At 36.2% G+C, this 18,681-nt stretch overlaps 1 protein-coding gene and 2 pseudogenes across 3 annotated transcripts in view; all 3 read left to right on the top strand.

Moving 5' to 3' along the window:
* Positions 1-18,681, top strand: part of LOC306655724 (olfactory receptor 1E5-like) — a 517,137-nt pseudogene that overhangs the window by 429,066 nt on the left and 69,390 nt on the right. The window lies entirely within an intron of this gene.
* LOC306656241 (signal transducer CD24-like) lies at positions 3,016-3,611 on the top strand (the record flags this gene model as incomplete). Its single annotated transcript, XM_079131229.1, has 1 exon — positions 3,016-3,611. The coding sequence occupies one exon, from the start codon at positions 3,016-3,018 to the stop codon at positions 3,250-3,252; it is 237 nt and encodes a 78-aa protein (XP_078987355.1). The 3' UTR covers positions 3,253-3,611.
* Positions 5,178-18,681, top strand: part of LOC306657700 (olfactory receptor 1E1-like) — an 82,702-nt pseudogene continuing 69,198 nt past the window's right edge. Inside the window, exon 1 of the transcript in view lies at positions 5,178-5,491. The product of the transcript in view is annotated as an olfactory receptor 1E1-like (transcript). The remainder of the gene's footprint in view (positions 5,492-18,681) is intronic.

Raw genomic sequence — 18,681 nt, 5'->3', positions numbered from 1 at the left:
GTGCCATGCTTTCAATTTGTAGTCACTAAAGTCATTTGAGATCGCTGCAACATTGATTGGAAGAAGAGGCTACGGAAACTTTGAATGGTGCACCAGAAGTGTGTAGTTCTTAAGGGGCATGCTCTTCTGCCAAAGGACATAACAATCATTTAGACTACCCTTTGCCCATTTTCTGATTCATGTATAGGTTAATGTGCAAATAGCAGGGTTGCTCCTGTGCATGGGGTAGTTGATATTGATCACCAAGTGGAAACATGGTTACTCTACAAAACTGGAATAGGTGTCATCTGAAATCTTGGGGAATTTTTTGGTTGCCACTTCATAATTTAAAGTCCATTGATGAATGTTAATGAAACTATAAAACCCAATAAATGTGACACCAATGAGGACATAGGTCTGTTGGAGGAAAATGCAATGCATCATTATGTGAAGATCCTCCAGCTGATAATGACTGTAGAGGAAATGTTGGTGAGGAAGTGAATTATATATGCCAATCCTGGCTTCACTATCAAATGCAGGGGCAGGATAATCTTGCCTTTAGAAAGTGACCTAACATAGATAGAGGAAGGGATGATGGTTGTGCTGGTTGCTCTTAGGGATGTCCCTAGAAAATGAGCCAGATGTGGTACAAATGTCAATTTTTCAAACCTGGGAGGAGAAAGGATTGAACAAAGTCTGGAAAGTCCATTTCTTCTTATTCCTATAATTTCTTTATATCTGCATGTGTTTTAGTCATAGGAGTCTGATTCTTGTTAAATGCATTTCTTCCTCTCCTAGAGACTGTGGGCAGCAAGATGGGGATTCATAATAGATCCTGCCATCCTTGCAATGTTTCTGAAACATGAGTATCATGGTGGTACTGTACTCAAAAACCACTGATGGCTACCTGTTATCTACAGGATAAAACCTAAACTCTTAAATTCCTAAGACACATTGAGACATTCACACTGCGGTCCCTGATGATCTTCATGGTTTGTGCAGGCATCCACCTTCAGCTCCTGAAAGGTAGGCTGTAGCCACATAGGTCTCCTGCCCTTTTCCCACACAGGCAATGAGAAAGAAAGCATATGTCCTAAGTCGCTCAGCATCTTCACTTTCCCTCAAAAGATGGCTAGTTGTGAACAGGGACTGTCATCGGTCACTACTACAGAATTTTGGGATAGTTTATCTCTGAGAGGTCCTGCCTAATTATTTGGTCTCAATGAATTCCTCCAGCATTGGTACTCCTCTGGGATGCAGAGCTCCTCAGGCTCCTGTGTGTAAAAGGGGAAGAATGAGGAGAGATGTTTCAGTTAGGTGAAGACTACAGAGACCATTACTTTCTGTACCTCTAATGAATAGAGTGGGGAAGGATGTTGGCTCAGAGCCCTGGAGTCTCCCTCAATTTCCCTGGGTGAGGGGGCAGGAAAATAAATGAGCTCTTGTTTATCTTTCCACCCTGATTGTCTTGAATTCCCAAGTTGTATGTTATTCCACAGACTGACTTTTCAGCTTTGTGAAGTTTCCTCTTTTCCATCTTTCTCCCTTCTAAGACTTTCCCACATTGTTCAAATGATTTGATTCATATTCATGATTATAATCTTTTTATTAAAACAGTGTTTGTTACTATAACTTACTGTACAATACAATATCAACAATTCTAACAGTTCAAAATAATAACAGTTCGTTGAGGTTGGTTCAAGTACCATAATTTTTAATTCTCCTCCTCCTCCTCCTTCCTTGAATGTGCCTTCAGAGATTTTTAAAACTTTGCACAACTCTCTCTTAGAGATTATTATTCGATTTCATCTGAAAGTTTTTAGTAATATACATTTGGTAGCAATATGTGCACTTGCTACTTTTGTGCAGTGTATTGACCACAGTGTTGCCATTGCCTAGGCATTCATTTAAAATGTATAAGTTGAGCTACAGAACCGAAATAAGTGTTTTAACAGAATCCCCAGGTGATTTTCATGCATTAACTTTCATAAACAGTGCCATAGGTGATTTCTTATGTGCAGTCCATGATGAGAATTGTGGATTTTACTACAGGAGGGATAGGAGTTCATCGTGTCAGCAGTAACAATACCAGGTGAAGTCTCCAGTTTGTGATCCCTGTATAAATGCCTGGCATAAGAGATCATTCCACTCACTCAGAGGGGACACAGCATTCTGAGAAACACAGTGCACAATTTTCCCTACAATGAACATGACTTGAAAGACTGCTTCAATTGTCTGGGTGAGATGAGATGCCATTGTGGATGAGGAACATGACTGTGTGTTAAGGAGTGGATGGAACAGCAGGAGAATGAAGTGTGGAATGTGCATGGTGTGGTAGGTCAGAGTTGATGATAAGAAAAAAGAATGAAACAATTCACAGACTTCTGATCTGATGCTGAAATTATTTTCTGAAATATGAGCGAGTGGATGATGAAGAGAGTGGTTAAGAGGCAATACAATTTAATGAGTTTCATTTGGAACCTTTGAGCTTATGATGCCTATTTTGTGTATATATAAAGATAAATGTTATGGGGTGTAGAGACTTATAGGTTACAGAGATGTCTATAACTGAGTTTTATTTACTGATTTTTATTTTTATTTAATTGATTAATGTTTGTGATGCTGGGGATTGCATTAGGGCCCTGTGCATGTTGGACAAGCACTACACCACTGTGCTACAACCCCACCTTCCACATCTGAGTTTTAAATAGTAATATACCCATTGGAGTACATCAGGTTTAATAGGAGAGTTACATATAGAGTTATGATAGGACAGGGTTTAGAAAAATCCATGAAGAGCATCGACATACAAGATATAAATTGAACAAGAGCCAATCATGGTTCCTTAGGATTACCAGCCAGGCACTTATGGAAAAAAAAATAATGCATTTTTTCTCAGAAATAAATAGGTAAGTGTTTAGGAAAGGATGGAATATTCAAACATGTCACAAAGAAGTTATGAAGACCTTGCCTGTGCCCTCCTGGAACCGTCCTATCTCCACGCATCTAGCATCCTGCAAGATGTGCAGCACACCAATGGGCAGAGCCATGGTGGCCAGGCTGGGGTTGGGGCTGCTGCTTCTGGCACTGCTCCTATCCATGCAGATTTATTCAAACCAAACAGCTGTTGTGACACTTTCATGTAACTCCTCACAGAGTACCTCTGCTGCCCCCAATTCAACTCATGCTACACCCAAGGCAGGTGGCAGTGCCCTGCAGTCAACAGCCAGTCTTCTTGTGATCTCACTGTCTCTTCTACATCTCTACTGTTAGAGACTCAGGCCAAGAAACTTCTCTACTTCCCCATCTTCTAAACCCAATCAGAATGGTGACCAGAAATCCAGTGTGTCAAGGAAGAAGCAGGTCTGCAACAAATCTACCAATTCCACACCTGATTTTATTGGCACAGAAAACGTTGAGAATTCCAAATTGATTGAAGGACATGTGAAGGGTTTCATAGGTGATGAATGCCAATATTAAATCTGCTGGAGTTTCACGTACAAGATAAAAAGAGATAACACCCCAAATTGAGACATGATCTCCTTGAATGAGGCATAAGAAAGATGGACATTTAAAATTCTACCTTGAAAACAAGAATAGATTTTATCTAGAGATAAAGGATGGAATGTGGAATGGAGATTTCAGTTTTCATTTTGTTCATAAAATCTATAAGGCCATAAAACAGTTAGGTAATATAAAAAAAGCTTCCATGATTCTATTTATAAGTACATTAGAAGGAACTTCCAGGTGTTACTGTAAATCCTCAATGTATTGTTTCAGCAGTACTACTTTAATGCTGATATATTCTAGATAAAGTTTCACATTGTTAAGCTATTTCTGCTCCCTTGGGAACTGAACTCTTTCCTCTTTGGTTTTTGGATTTGACATTATGTTGAATCTTTTATGTTTGAATTGACATGTGCTAGGGCAGTGATTGGAATCCACCTCAAATCTGGGCATCACAAGTAAACCTTGCTTATCCTCTCAAAATCAAATGGTAGACATCTCCCATCTCCTGTTTTCATTCAATAAGAGTGCCAGATTCCTTTAGCTAAACTGATTCCAAAGAGTAAAATTGCATTGACCTCAACTAATTTCAAAGTTCTGTTTTTATTTCTGCATTTGTTGATTACATTTCATAATGCACAATTCGTCAGTTTTGAAGGTAAAATGGTAAATCTTGAAGTTAGAAAGGTAACTATGTGAAGAAGCCAAAACTTTAAATCAAGCATTTGGGAAGTGAAGACTGGAAGTTAGCTTGCATATTAAATTCACAAAATACTTTTATACTTTTTCTGTAAATACTTTTTTTTTAGAAACAATGATCAGAATAGCCACATTTGGAACACTTTCTGTTATCAGTCAATATTTTTAGGTAGTTAGAAATTGATCCTAAGCCTAAAAGTGGTCTTGATCCTCTAAATCTTTTACAACTGCTTTGATACACAGAAACTTTTCAAAAAATAGACACTCCGTAAAATCTTTTGTTCACATGGTCACACACTGATGCTTACCCATCTTCTAAACCCAATCAGAATGGCGACCAGAAGTCCAGTGTGTCAAGGAAGAAGCAGGTCTGCAACAAATCTACCAATTCCACACCTGATTTTATTGGCACAGAAAACATTGAGAATTCCAAATTGATTGAAGGACATGTGAAGGGTTTCACAGGTGATGAACGCCTGTTCCAGTATCTAATATGGTCATAGTAGTCTTGATAACCCAAATCATCTTTTTCTCATCTTTAGAAACCTACATGGGAACAACCAGATCAAACAGATCTGAAGCTACTGTGTGTGTGAATGAACACCCCCCTTTGCATCATACCTGAATGCTATACATCTATTTGGATTGTATATTATGTTTGTGTATTTATGCTTTGATGCATAGTAACTTCTTATGTTATGGAATTGATTTGCATTGAACACAAACTGTAAATAAAAAGAAATAAATGGCTGAAAGAGCAAAAAAAGTTATGAAAAAGTCATTAATGGTTATAAAGGTGATGGACAATTAAATTTTAAAATTTAAAATAAATTTTAAATTTTAAAATTTTAAAGATAAAAATTATTGTAATGAGGGTGAGATCAATTATTGTAGGATGAGTACCAGATCATGTATGAGAGAAAAATGTTCATTTTTTTCAATTGTTAAGGGATCCAACTTTTTTTTTTTCTTAAAGATAATGGAGACAGACTATGACAGGAAATTACCAAACTCTCATCTCACAGTTCCTCCTCCTGGGCATGCCCATACAGCCTGAACACCAGAACCTGTTCTACGACTTATTCCTTGCCATGTATCTTACCACCATCCTGGAACCTCAACATCAGCATCCTCAATTACCTGGACTCCCATCTCCACACACCCATGTATTTGTTTCTCCACAACTTGTCTTTCTCTGACCAGTGCTTTTCTTCTGTGATCATTCCTAAACTATTTAAAAAAACATGCAGAGTCAAGCCCAATCCATCCCCTATGCAGGCTGCCTGACCCAAATGTACTTCTTTCTGTTTTTTTTTTTTTTTTTTTTTTTTTTTTTTTCCCGAGACCTAGAGAGTTTCCTCCTTGTGGCCATCTGCTTCCCTGCTGTGCTACACCACCATCATGAGCCCCAAGCTGTATTTCCCTGATGGTGCTACCCTGAGTCCTGGTCATGATTCATGAACTGTTGCACACTCTCCTTGTGGCATGATTGTCTTTTTGTTTGGACAATGTGATTCCACACTTTTTCTGTAAAATGTCTGCTTTACTGAAGCTGACCTGCTTCAATACTCATGTTAATGAGTTGGTAATATTTATCATGGAAGGACTCATTATTATCACATATTCCTACTCATCCTTGTGTCCTATGAAAAAAATTTCTCCCCCATCCTCAAGTTTCACAAAGTCTTCTCCACTTTTGGTTCCCACCTCTGTGGTGTCACTGTTTTATGGAACAATTATTGGACTCTATATATGTCCATCAGCTAATAATTCTACTGTAAAAGATACTGTCAAGACTCTGACGTATACAGTGGTGACTCCCATGCTGTAGATGAAGGTGTTCAGCATGGGAGTCATAAGGATCACCTTTCCCTCTGTGGTTTTTCATGTTACCAATAAACTTTACATCCATGATCTTATTTAACTCCTGGGATGATTCCCTGAAGGAAAGGGAATCTTATTATGATGTCAAAGATTGAAGAATGTGGAATTTGAACATTCCAGCACTCCACTGTGTGTCAGTACAGAGCCTGTTTAAAAGTGCAGACTATTTGATTGTGGGGGTTCTTCTCACTCCCCCCCCCCCCCAAGAAATAGAATGTACAGCCTTACATTTTTCCATGTGAGCTGCATGTGTCATCGTCTAGGTTTTTATCCTTGTCCTCTGCAGGTGATGATAACGAAATCTGTCATTTCAACCTCTCTTAAATAGCACTGACTTCCACATCTCTGCAGCACAAACTTTGTCTGCATCAAAACATAATAGCTTTTATCCTCATTTTTCAATGGACATATTCACTTAAAGATTTCTGACTCACACAAATTTCAACTCCATTATCTACCCACATATGCTCTTTGTCCTACATTCTGTTTATTGATTCACATAACTTCCATGCAGTTACCCAGAAATAAAATGAAATATTGATACATACTGTTACATAAATGTAACTTGAGTGGGGAATAAAACTGACCAGATTGTGTTATGCTCTCATAACAATGAATCTCACTATTATATGTAATTAAAATACACCTTTAAAATAAGTGAAAAACATACATATAACCTTGAAATATTATGCTAATTAAAATAAGGCAGCAGTAAAGACCATATATTGTATAATTCTATTCATATGAAACATTAGGAAAAACATAGAGATGGAATTGTGTTGCCAATTCCTGAGTGGTAGAACACCTGGGGAAATGGAGAGGAGTTATTAATGGGCACAGACATTCCATTGGCGTAAGGATTAGGTTCTCAAGTTGTGGTGAAGGTTACCTCATTCCAGGAAAATATACAAAAATAACTATTTAATTTTGCACCAAGTAAATGAATGGAATGGTATGTACAGTATATATTAAAATTTGTGAATAAGATGTCTTTGTAGTTCAGAAAAATTAGTATATAGGTTGTATATTAAATATATTTCCAATAATGTTAAGTTTCTGGGTCAAATGATACAGTGATAGTGTACAAGATTGCTCTTGTTTGTAGGAAATTCTAAAACCTGGACTCTTTAGTAGTAAGTGTTTTTGTGTCAAAAATTATCAGCAATTGAAAATAGGCAAGAGAGATGTGGAGAAAAATGAGAGATAAAGGGAAGGACAGAAGAAGGGATTGAGGCAAAGACATAGACCTATGATATGAACAAGTGAAAATGGACTGATTTAAGTAATCAATAGAGTATTAGAAATAAAAAATTATTTGATACTGAACTGGTTACCTTTGCTTTGAATGTCATAGGTTTAAGTTCTGTCATACATCTCATGTCTTCAGTGATTATATTTTTAGAAACATAATATTTTAAATTCTGTTTTTCACTTGAGTTAATAAAAAGATAATTATCATCTTAGTTTTTATCTGTTGTGGTGTAAAAATTTTAAATGTGCTGCAAAACAAATCAGTCTAAATGGAGAAAAAGGGGAAACAAAGATAATATCCAAAATATAATAGTAGAGAATGCTCTTGAAATGAAGAAAGATATTGACTTTCAATCATAGCTGAAAGTGATTGAACTTGAGGTTTGGAGGAACAATTCTATAAGCATCAAGGGGGAGATGATATATGGGGGAGATGATATATGAGGGGCAGAAGGATAGCAGAGTAGAAAACCTTAACAAAGATTATTTCATGGGTGGCTTGGAAAATGAGATTTCAATGGCAAATCATATCCAAAATTTTCTTATCTAGTTAATTTACTCTTTATGTGTAAACACATATACAAAAGAAATATCTGAAGTATGTGAAGAAATAATTATAAAATCAATGATATATTTCTTTTAAAAATGGATAGATTTACTCTACCAAAAAGATAATGCAAATAAAAACTCAAAACTAAAATGTCACAATATTCGAAGACTGGTAGGAAGAATTTTGTTTAACATGAGTAATAATGTAAGTATGGTATTTTAAGAAATGCAGAGAGCCTTTGTAACAAAATTGAATTTTAAGGTTAATAGCAGTAAACAGCAGAGTATGTTGTAGATAAAAGTTGGTCTCATAGAATAGAAGCTGGGTAGCAGGAATAATTTCTAATGTTCTGTAGCATGGTAGGATGACTATTGATGACAACAATTTATCATATATTTTTGAATGGCTGGTAGAGCAAATGTTGATTTTTCGAACTACAAAAAAATGATAAATGTTTGAGATGAAGATATGCCAATTATTCTGATCTGTTCATTGCACTGTCAATACATGTACTGAAACATCATACTGCCATGGACTCGATGTGTATGCACAATGGTCATGCAACAATTTAAAGATCTTTGTGGGCAAGGCCAAGTTAGGAAAGACAACATACATATGAGGAATCATTGGAAAAAATAATGTGAATACTGAGAACTTTTGGGTAGGGATAGGTAAATAGGCAACACATGAATAAGTGGAAGAAAATAGTTCCAACTAATTTTAGAAAAAGTACCTGGCCATTTCTGTGGAGGAAGGAAAATTGAATTTGTCACTCTTTGCACATTACATAATCTTATAATAGAAGACCCCCAAAACTCCACCAAAACCCCCTACTAGAAATAGTAAAAAATTCAACAAGTCACAGGATACAGATTCATCACACAAACATCAGTAATATTATTTTATGAATATAGTGAATTACATGAGTTAGAAATCAAGAAAACAATACCATTTATAATAGCTAAAAACAATTAAGTAAAATACCTATGAATAAACATAACCCAAACTGTGAAATAGTTCTACTTTGAAAACTACAAAACATTGATAAAAGAAATCAAAGAGGACACAAACAAGTGTGATGTCATGCCATGTTCGTGCATTGGAATAACTGATTGCTAAAATGCCCATCCTGCCTGAAGATTTAGTGCAATTCCTATCAAAATATTGATGACATTCTTCATATAACTAGAAAAAACAATTTTAAGTTTTATATGAAAACAAAAAATCCTGAATAGCCAAAGCCTTCCTGAGAAAAAAAGAAAATAACAGGAGGCATTGCACAACATGAAAGTTGTTGTGATCAAAACAGAATGTTTGATGTAAAAACACCCATAAACCAACAATAAAAAGAGAGCCTGGAAGCAAACTCACACATATACAGCCAACTGATTTTTAAATACTTTTATTTATTTATTTTTTCATTACTTTTTTGGACAGTGATAAATAATTTAAAAAAATCTTTTCACACATGTATATAGGGTAATAATGTCTGTTTCAATCTTCCATCCTTCCCATCCCCACTCGCCCCACCCCTTCCCTCACTCCCCTCTGTACAATTCAGAGTTCTTTAATTCTTTCCTACTCATTCCCCACTATGGATCAGCATTTGCTTCTCAGAGAAAATAATGGGCCTTTGGTTTTTTAGGGACTGGCTTATTTCACATAGTATGATCTTCTTTAGTTCCATCCATTTACCTGCAAATGCCATAATTTCCATTCTCCTTTAAGGCTGAGTAATATTCCATTATGTATACGTACCACATTTTATTCATCCATACATCTTTGAAGGGCATCTAGGTTGGTTCCATAGTTTTGCTATTGTAAATTGAGCTGCTATAAACATTGATGTGGCTGTGTCACTGTAGTATGCTGATTTTTAATTCCTTTGGCTATAAACTGAGGAGTGGGATAGCTGGGTCACATGGTGGTTCCTTTCCACATTTTCTTAAGAATCTCCATACTGCTTTCAAAGGACAGTCAACTGATTTTTCATACAAGTCCTAAGAAAACATTGGAGAAAGGATGGTATTTTCAATAAATGGTGCAGGGAAAATTGGACATCCAGCTGCAGAAAAATAAAACTAGATCTCTATCTGTTTCCTCCATCTCTTACCACTCTATCTAGAAAAAAAATCATTTCAAAACACATGAATAACTTAAAAATAAAACATGAAGCTACTAGAAACAACAGAGAGAAAATGCTTTAGAACATTGGAATGGACAAGGAGTTTTGCACAAGAACCCGAAAGCACAGAAAATAAAAGCAAAAATAGACGCATGGGATTACTTCAAACCAAAAAATTTTACATTACAAACAAAAGAATAAAGAGTTAAGAGACAACCAACAGAATGGGATAAAATATGTGCAAAGTATACTTCTGACAATATCTTTATATACAGAATATATAAGGAACTCAAAAACTTCAGTAGCACAAAACCAAAAAACTGACTGAAAAATAGAACTAAAAACTGACTGAATAATGAATAATAGAACTAAACTTATATTTCTCGAAAGAAGACATAGCAAAGGCCAACAGGTGAATGAGAAAATGCTCAATATCACTAATCATCAAGAGAATGCAAATCAAAAGCACAATTAGTCATTATTTTACCCCAATAAACATGGCTACTATCAAAGCAACTGAACATAACAAGTGCTGACTGGCAAGGATGATGAGAAAAAGGAACACTTGCACAATGTGAAGGGGAATGTAAATTAGTATAGCTGACATGGAAAACAACGTTAAAGTTCCTAAATAATTAAAACTAGAACCACCATATTCAGCACTCCCACTCTTGGGTATATATCTAAACAACTGAAGTCAGTATGATAAAAGACATTTGAACTCCCGTGCTCCTTCAAATTCTATTCATAATAGCTGAGAGATGGAAATGACCTAAGTGTCCATCAGCTGATGAATGGGTAAAGAAACTAGCATATATACCTAATGGTATACAATTCAGACATGAAGTCCTTTGATTTGTGACAACATGGATGAAACTGGAGACAATAATGTTAAGTGAAATCAGTCAGCAAAAACTGATTTCAATTATCACATGATCTCACTGGTATGTAGAATCTAAAGAGGCCAATCTCATATAAATTGAGAGTAGAACGGTGATTACCAGAGGTTGGAGAGAGTGTGGTGGGGCAGGGAAGAATGGAGAGAGATTGATCAATGGGTACAAAGTTACAGTAAGATAGGAGTAAGAAGTTCTGGAGTGCTATTGCATATTGACTGATATGTTACAATAACGTTCTGTGCATTTCAAAATGATTATGAGTGGTATGAATCTACATTGTGTACAACCATAGAAACAAAATGATGTACCCCTTTGTGTACAATAAAATGAAATACAGTCTGTAAAAAATAAAAATAAATAAAAACTAAAAAAAAAAAGAATTTTGAAAATTTTCCCCAAAAAGAAATGACAAAGGTTTGAGGACATAGATAAGCTTAACTTGATTTAAACACTATACAACATATACATTTGTCAAAATGTTGCGTGCTGTTCTGTTAATATGTACAATTTTTGTCTGTGTCAGTTTACTGTAAATGAAAATAAAAAATGTGGCAAGATTAATCAGAGGTTAATCTTTTATTGTGGTATTCATTTATATTTCTCAAGATAGTTTCTTTCCTCCCTATAGTTCTTTCACCTCGTTTTCAGTGCATTTGAGTATAGGATTCATTTTTCATTAGATATTTTCTGTTGTAAAAGTAAGCAAATTACTTTAAATATTAATTCCTTTCCTTGTCACTAATAATTTTGTTGAGATTTCAGAGTTTATCTATGATAATAACTGGTGCTACTTTACAACCACATGGAGAATAATAAAGGAATGAGAACAATAGTCAAAGGAATGTTGTATGTATAGTGCAAAATTTTGTGAGCCATAATCTACTTGGATTTTTTTTTTTTTTTTTGCAGCTTAAAATAATAGCAATTTCTTTTCTCTGTGCTCTGGATAAAATAAGTTCAAAATGAGGTGTGGGCAGGACTTTATTCCCCACAATACTCTGAACAGAACCTCCCTTTCCTTTTCCCAGCTCTAGGGGTAGTCATCAGGCAATGGGGTTTTTTAGCTGCCAGTTCTATTACTTCATTTTCTGCTTTCAGCATCACTGCTTTCAGGGTGCTCTCTGAGTCTCTGTCTTTACATAGGTGTTTTTTTTCTCCTTAAATGGGTGTTGCTTATATTAGACTAGAGTTCACCCTAATGATCTCATTTTTAACTTGAGTACAAAGTAAGGTCACATTCACAAGTGCTGTGGGTTGTGTTTGACCCAATTGAACACATAATAATAGATATTTAGGTCTGATATGCTGGTGGGGCAGGATATAATGGGACCTATTTCTACTAGCTAACTGGGACAGGAGCAGAGACAGGTGCCTGAGCAGATGAGAGAGGGAAGCAGAAAGTCCTGGTCAGTGTAAGATATGTTGTATCCCCTGGTTCACTCAAAACAACAACAACAACAAGGATTGGAGAAGGACCTCAGGCTATACTTTCAGCCAATTCTGAGAGGCAGAGCCAGATAGGGGCTGCTCTGGGGTCAAGTATTAAAGTGTGCAGGCAGGGAAAGAGAGGGAAAATTTCTTTGCCTTTTCAGAGGATGCAATGCAGCTTTGGCACATGGAGGGTCCCAGGGATATACACTGGCCTCCTGAAGGGCTGGCAGCTTCCAGATCAAGGGTGCTGGGAGATAGCAGAAATATTAATGGGACCAATGGCAATGGCAGAATGAGACCCTTTCAAGATGGTTTCAGATAAGATCAAGGGAAAAGGTCAAGCCCCAAAGACCCCCCCCAAATCATAATCTGCTTTTGCAAATACACACACACACACACACACACACACACACAAGACACACACACACACACACACACACACAGAAGTGGTCTCTCAGGTAACTGCATGGGAGGTTGATATCATTAATCACTATATGATGAAAAGGAGAAGAAGAACACTTGTTTGGAGTTCAAGGTTGTGCATTGTGTCAGTTTTTGTCTGTGACCAACATACTTAATAAGAAAAACTTAGAGGAGGTGAAGCTTATTTTGCTTCATGGTTTGGGAGTTCTCAGTCCATGGTTGCTCAACTCCATAGCACTGGGCTGAAGTTGAGAAAGAACATAATAATGGAAGGGTGTAGTGACTGGGAAGGAGAGAGGGAGAGGGAGAGAGAAAGACAGGGTCCCTTCAGGGGGAGGAAGGGGCCAGGGACAGAGAGTGCCCAAGAACATGCCCCACATATTAGTTTTTTCAGCTATCAATCCAGCAATTAGATTAATTCACTCTTTTAGTCAGCTTTGCATTGCTGTGACCAAAATATGTGATAAAAACAACTTCAATGAGGAAAAGTATATTTTAACTCACAGCTTCAGAGATTCAGTCCTTGGTTGACCAACTCCATTGGTCTGGGCCCAGGGTGAGGCAGGAGGGCATGGCAAAGGAAAAGTATCTCAGAACATAGCAACCAGAAAGGAGAGAGAAAGAGTGGTGCTGGAGGGATGATGTTCCAAGGACAAAATATAAACTCCATAGACATGCCCCCAGTGACCTACTTCTTCCAGCCACATACTGCCTGCCTACATTACCATCCAGTTAATCCAATCAAAATAGTGAATCCACTGATGAGATTACAGCTCTCATAATATGATTATCTCACCTCTGAACATTCTTTCATAGTCTCACACATGAGTTATGGGGGCTACTCATATCCAAATCATAACATTCCATCTCTGTCACTCAAAACTTATGTCCATCTCATAAGCTTTCCTCCATTGACCCTTTCTTCCATGGAGAAAATCAAAACTTGGGAACTATACCCCAGAGACTTTCTATTTACAGACTAATTTTATATATGATAAATAGGTCTAAATTATACATACAATTGTCTCATTGTTTCCACTTAAAATGTACTGTGAGGTCATTGTTTCATATAAGGACACATATCACTTTCAGAAGCTAAATAGTGTTTAGTTGAATTGATGTATTTATCATTACTTATTTAAAAATCTGCTCCTGATGGGTCTTTGTGTCATTTTCAATTTTTTATTATTCTGAAAAAAGCTTCAGGTTTATATCTTGGTCCATATCTTTTTGTGTGCATCTGAACTTGTCCTGTTTTATTATGGACACATTCTCAGAAATTAGTACACTAGATCAAAGGATATGAACATTTTATAATTGGATGAAAATTATTAAATTTCTCCAAAGATGTTCTACTGTAAACTCCCTCCAAAAGTAAATGAGAATGGTTGTTTTCTTAGTGTCCCAATGCTGGATATTTTGCTTTAAAAGTATTTATCACCCTCACATCTAAAAATGTGAGATTTTACTCTTTTTAAGTTGAATTTCTTTATAATATGGTCAACTATCTCTTTATATTTGTTAGCCACTTTTCTTTTGGAGTGCTGTTTGTGCATGTCTTTACCTTGAGTCGACTTTCTTATTCCCTTATTGTGGATAGTGTCACTTTACCTATCTTAGAGGTAATATTTCCCTCAGTTTGTTCTCCATGTTTTGACTAAACTTTTTAAATTTTTGGTAGACAAAGAAATTGGGACTATAAGCCTATAGGGGGAAATCTGCAATACTACAGATCTGCACTGCTAGAGGGGAAGATACATGAACAACATGAAAAAACAAGGGAAGAAAATGATCCAAACAAATCTAGATTCTATAGAAATAGAATCCAATGACAGTATGTTAGAAGAAATGTCAGAAAAGGACTTCAGATTATACATGATTAAGATGATTCACGAAGCAAAGGCTGAGATAAGAGAGCAAATGCAGGCAATGAATGATAATACCAATAAGCTGAAAGAGCACCTGCAGGAAGCAAAAGATCATTTCAACAAAGAGATAGAGATTCTCAAAAAAAAAAAAAAAAAAAAAAAAAAAAAAAACCAAACGGAAATCCTTAAAATGAAGGAGACAATAAACCAAATAAAAAACTCAATGGAAAGCATCACCAACAGACGAGACCACTTGGAAGACAGAACCTCAGACAATGAAGACAAAATATTTAATCTTGAAAATAAAGTTGCCAAACAGAGAAGATAGTAAGAAATCATGAGCAGAATCTCCAAGAACTATGGGACATCATGAAAAGACCAAATTTAAGAATTATTGGGATTGAGGAAGGCACAGAGAAACAAACCAAAGAAATGCACAATCTATTCAATGAAATAATATCAGAAAATTTCCCAAACCTGAAGAATGAAATCGATAATCAAATACAAGAGGCTTACAGAACACCAAATGCACAAAATCACAACAGATCCACACCAAGGCACATTATAATGAAAATGCCTAACATTCAAAATAAAGGTAGGATTTTGAAGGCTACGAGAGAAAAGCATCAGATTACATATAGGGGGAGAACAATATGGATAGCAGCCAACTTCTCAACCCAGACTCTAAAAGCTAGAAGGGCCCGGAACAACATATTTCAAGCTCCAAAAGAACATGGTTGCCCACCAAGAATCCTATACCCAGCAAAACTAACCTTCAGATTTGAAGATGAAATAAAATCCTTCCATGATAAACAAAAGTTAAAAGAATTTACAAATAGAAAGCCTGCACTACAGAATGTTCTCAACAAAATATTCCATGAGGAGGAAATGAAAAACAACAATGGAGGTCAGCAAAGGGAGGAACTACCTTAGAGAAAAACCACTCAAAGGAGAAACCAAGCCAACTTAAAAACCAAAAATAAACCAAATGACTGGGAATACAAATTATTTCTCAATAATTACTCTGAACGTTAATGGCCTAAACTCATCAATCAAAAGACATAGACTGGCAGAATGGATTAAAAAGAAAGACCCAACAATATGCTGCCTGCAAGAGACTCATCTCATAGAAAAAGACATCCACAGACTAAAGGTGAAAGGATGGGAGAAAACCTACACACACAGACTAAGTAAAAAAGCAGGGGTTTCCATCCTTATATCAGATAAAGTGGACTTCAAGCCAAAGTTAGTCAGAAGGGATAAAGAAGGACATTTCATACTGCTTAAGGGAACCATAAATCAGGAAGACATAATGATAGTAAATATTTATGCCCCAAACAATGGTGCATCCCTGTACATCAAACAAATCCTTCTTAATTTCAAGAATCACATAGACCACAAATCTTCACCTTGTTGGCTTAGGATCAGACTTCCTTAACAGGACTTCCATAGCACAAGAATTAAAAGCAAGAATCAATAACTGGGATAGATTCAAACTAAATAACTTTCTCTCAGCAAAGGAAACTATCAGCAATGCGAACAGAGCCTGCAGAGTGGGAGAATATCTTTGCCACTCATACTTCAGATAGGGCACTAATTTCCAGAATCTATAAAGAACTCAAAAAACTCTACACCAAGAATACAAATAACCCAATCGACAAATGGGCTAAGGAAATGAACAGACACTTCACAGAAGATCTACATGCAATCAATAAACATGAAAAAATGTTCACCATCTTTAGTAATAAGAGAAATGGAAATCAAAACTACCCTAAGATTCCATCTCACCCCAATTAGATTGGTGATTATCAAGAATACAAGCAGCAATAGGTGTTGGAGAGGATGTGGGGAAAAAGATACACTCATACGTTGCTGGTGGGACTGCAAATTAGTGCAGCCACTCTGGAAAGCAGTGTGGAGATTCCTTTAGAAAACGTGGAATGGACCTACCATTTGACCCAGCCATCCCACTCCTTGGCCTATACCCAAAGGACTTAAAATCAGAACACTACAGAGATATAGCCACATCAATGTTCATAGCTGCTCAATTCACAATAGCCAGACTATGGAACCAACCTAGAAGCCCTTCAATTTATGAATGGATAAAGAAACTGTGGTATATATATACAATGGATATTACTCAGCCATAAAGAATAATAAAATTGTGGCATTTGGAGGCAAATGGATGAAATTGGAGAATATCATGCTAAGTGAAATAAGCCAATCTAAAAAGTCCAAAAGACGAATGATCTCACTGATAAGCGGATGATGACACGTAATGGGGGTGGGAGGGGGGCAAGAATGGAGAAAGGAGGGACTGTATAGAGGGAAAAGAGAGGTTGGAGGGGTGGGGGGGAAGGAAAAAAATAACAGAATGAATCAAACATCATTACTCTATGTAAATGTATGAATATGCATATGGTATGCCTTTACGCCATGTACAAACAGAGAAACAACATGTATCCCATTTGTTTACAATAAAAAATAAATAAAAAAAAGAAATTGGTTTTTACTTTCTAGTGTATTTTTTCTTTGGATATGTTTAGAAAGGACTGTCCTATCCAAAATTATATTGTCTCATTTTGCTGTAGTTTACATGCAGTTTTAGTTCCTACATCTCTATATTTGATCCATTGGAAATTTGGTTTAAGGTAATTAACTTCTTTCTCTTCTCTCCCTACCCAGCAAACCAGCTGTTCCAATCTTCACTGGTTTAAAAATACTACCTTTACCATGTGCTAAGTGTTCATATATCCTTGAGTTTATTACCGAATTTTATTATACTGATGCCATTCTATTTCGGAACTAGTACTATATAAAGTATACCTTTAAAGTCAGACATTTAAATATCTGTGACATGCCCTCCTCAATATTCTCTTCCAAAAGTTTCCTGACATTTTTTTTTCAAATATGCTTGAAGCCTATTTTGTTATTTTCTTGTTTTTACAAAAAACTTTTGGGATAAGACATTGTCATCACATTATATTACTAAAATTATGTGACATAGATTTATTAAGGAGAGTTGGTTTTTTCTCCATTTACCTAATAAGCTATAAATAAAGAATATATTTCCATTTATTCAGTTTTTATAGTTGAATTTTATAGATTTTTAACTTTATCCTTGCGTATTAGTTTCTATTTTGACTTCTAGACATTTTACATTTTTGGAGGCAATCATTTTTGTGTTTTTGACAAGTAATTTTTATGCATAGAGAATCATTAAAGGCTTTGTATGACAATTTTGCAATGGTCATTACTAAATTCTCTATGGTTTCTAAAAGGATCTTCAGTTACATATCTTGGGTATACACTGGATATACATTGAGAGCTAATATAAATATTGGTACATGTGCATATTCTTTTCAAGCATTTAGTTCTATTTTTCTTTACTACTGCACTGAACATCACTTCAAAAATAGTGTGAAATCAAAAAATTAATAGTTTTTGGGGATAAATAGATGAGAGTGGTGGGAACATGAGGTTAAGAAAATAATTCTGTAGAATGAGCCCACTGTGCTCACTCCCCATGTGCTTTCTTTGCCAAAAAGATCTCGAAGACTGGTATTAATAGCAAGAGTTCAGATGTGAGTATGGGTGCCTGCTTTCTGTCCTCTAATTCCAGGGATGATAAAATCCTCCAGGTGTTTTTGTATACTGAAGGGTAGAGTGTGCTTGCATGTAAGAAGCCTGGTAGGAGAAAATAGTTTAATGAACAGGTTAGCAGGAAATGGATGGGGACTGAGAAAAAATATCTTTGGGGCCTTCTTAGAAATTTTATAACTTTAAATGGGTCCCCTTATGGTCCTCCTCCTAGTGCAATCTGTTCCTCAGTCTTAAGGGATTTAGAGTGCCATGTCATCTGGTGGCAATTTGCTGCTGAACTGCTATGTAGACTCTGTCAAGACACCTGGGCAGAGCAGATGCTTGTTCCTGAATATAGAGTTCTGTCACAAATTACAAAGCAAGAGGCAAGAAGGAGTCCATGTGCAGAGGTGCCCAGGAAGCCCAGTGGACTGTGCCAGATGGAGGATGCCTCACTTACTCTGGGCTGACACCAGTGACTCC

This window comes from Sciurus vulgaris (assembly GCF_902686455.1).
Source record: "Sciurus vulgaris genome assembly, chromosome: 3".
NCBI classification, from domain to species: Eukaryota; Metazoa; Chordata; class Mammalia; order Rodentia; family Sciuridae; genus Sciurus; species Sciurus vulgaris.
This window is presented reverse-complemented; position numbering and strand designations above follow the sequence as displayed.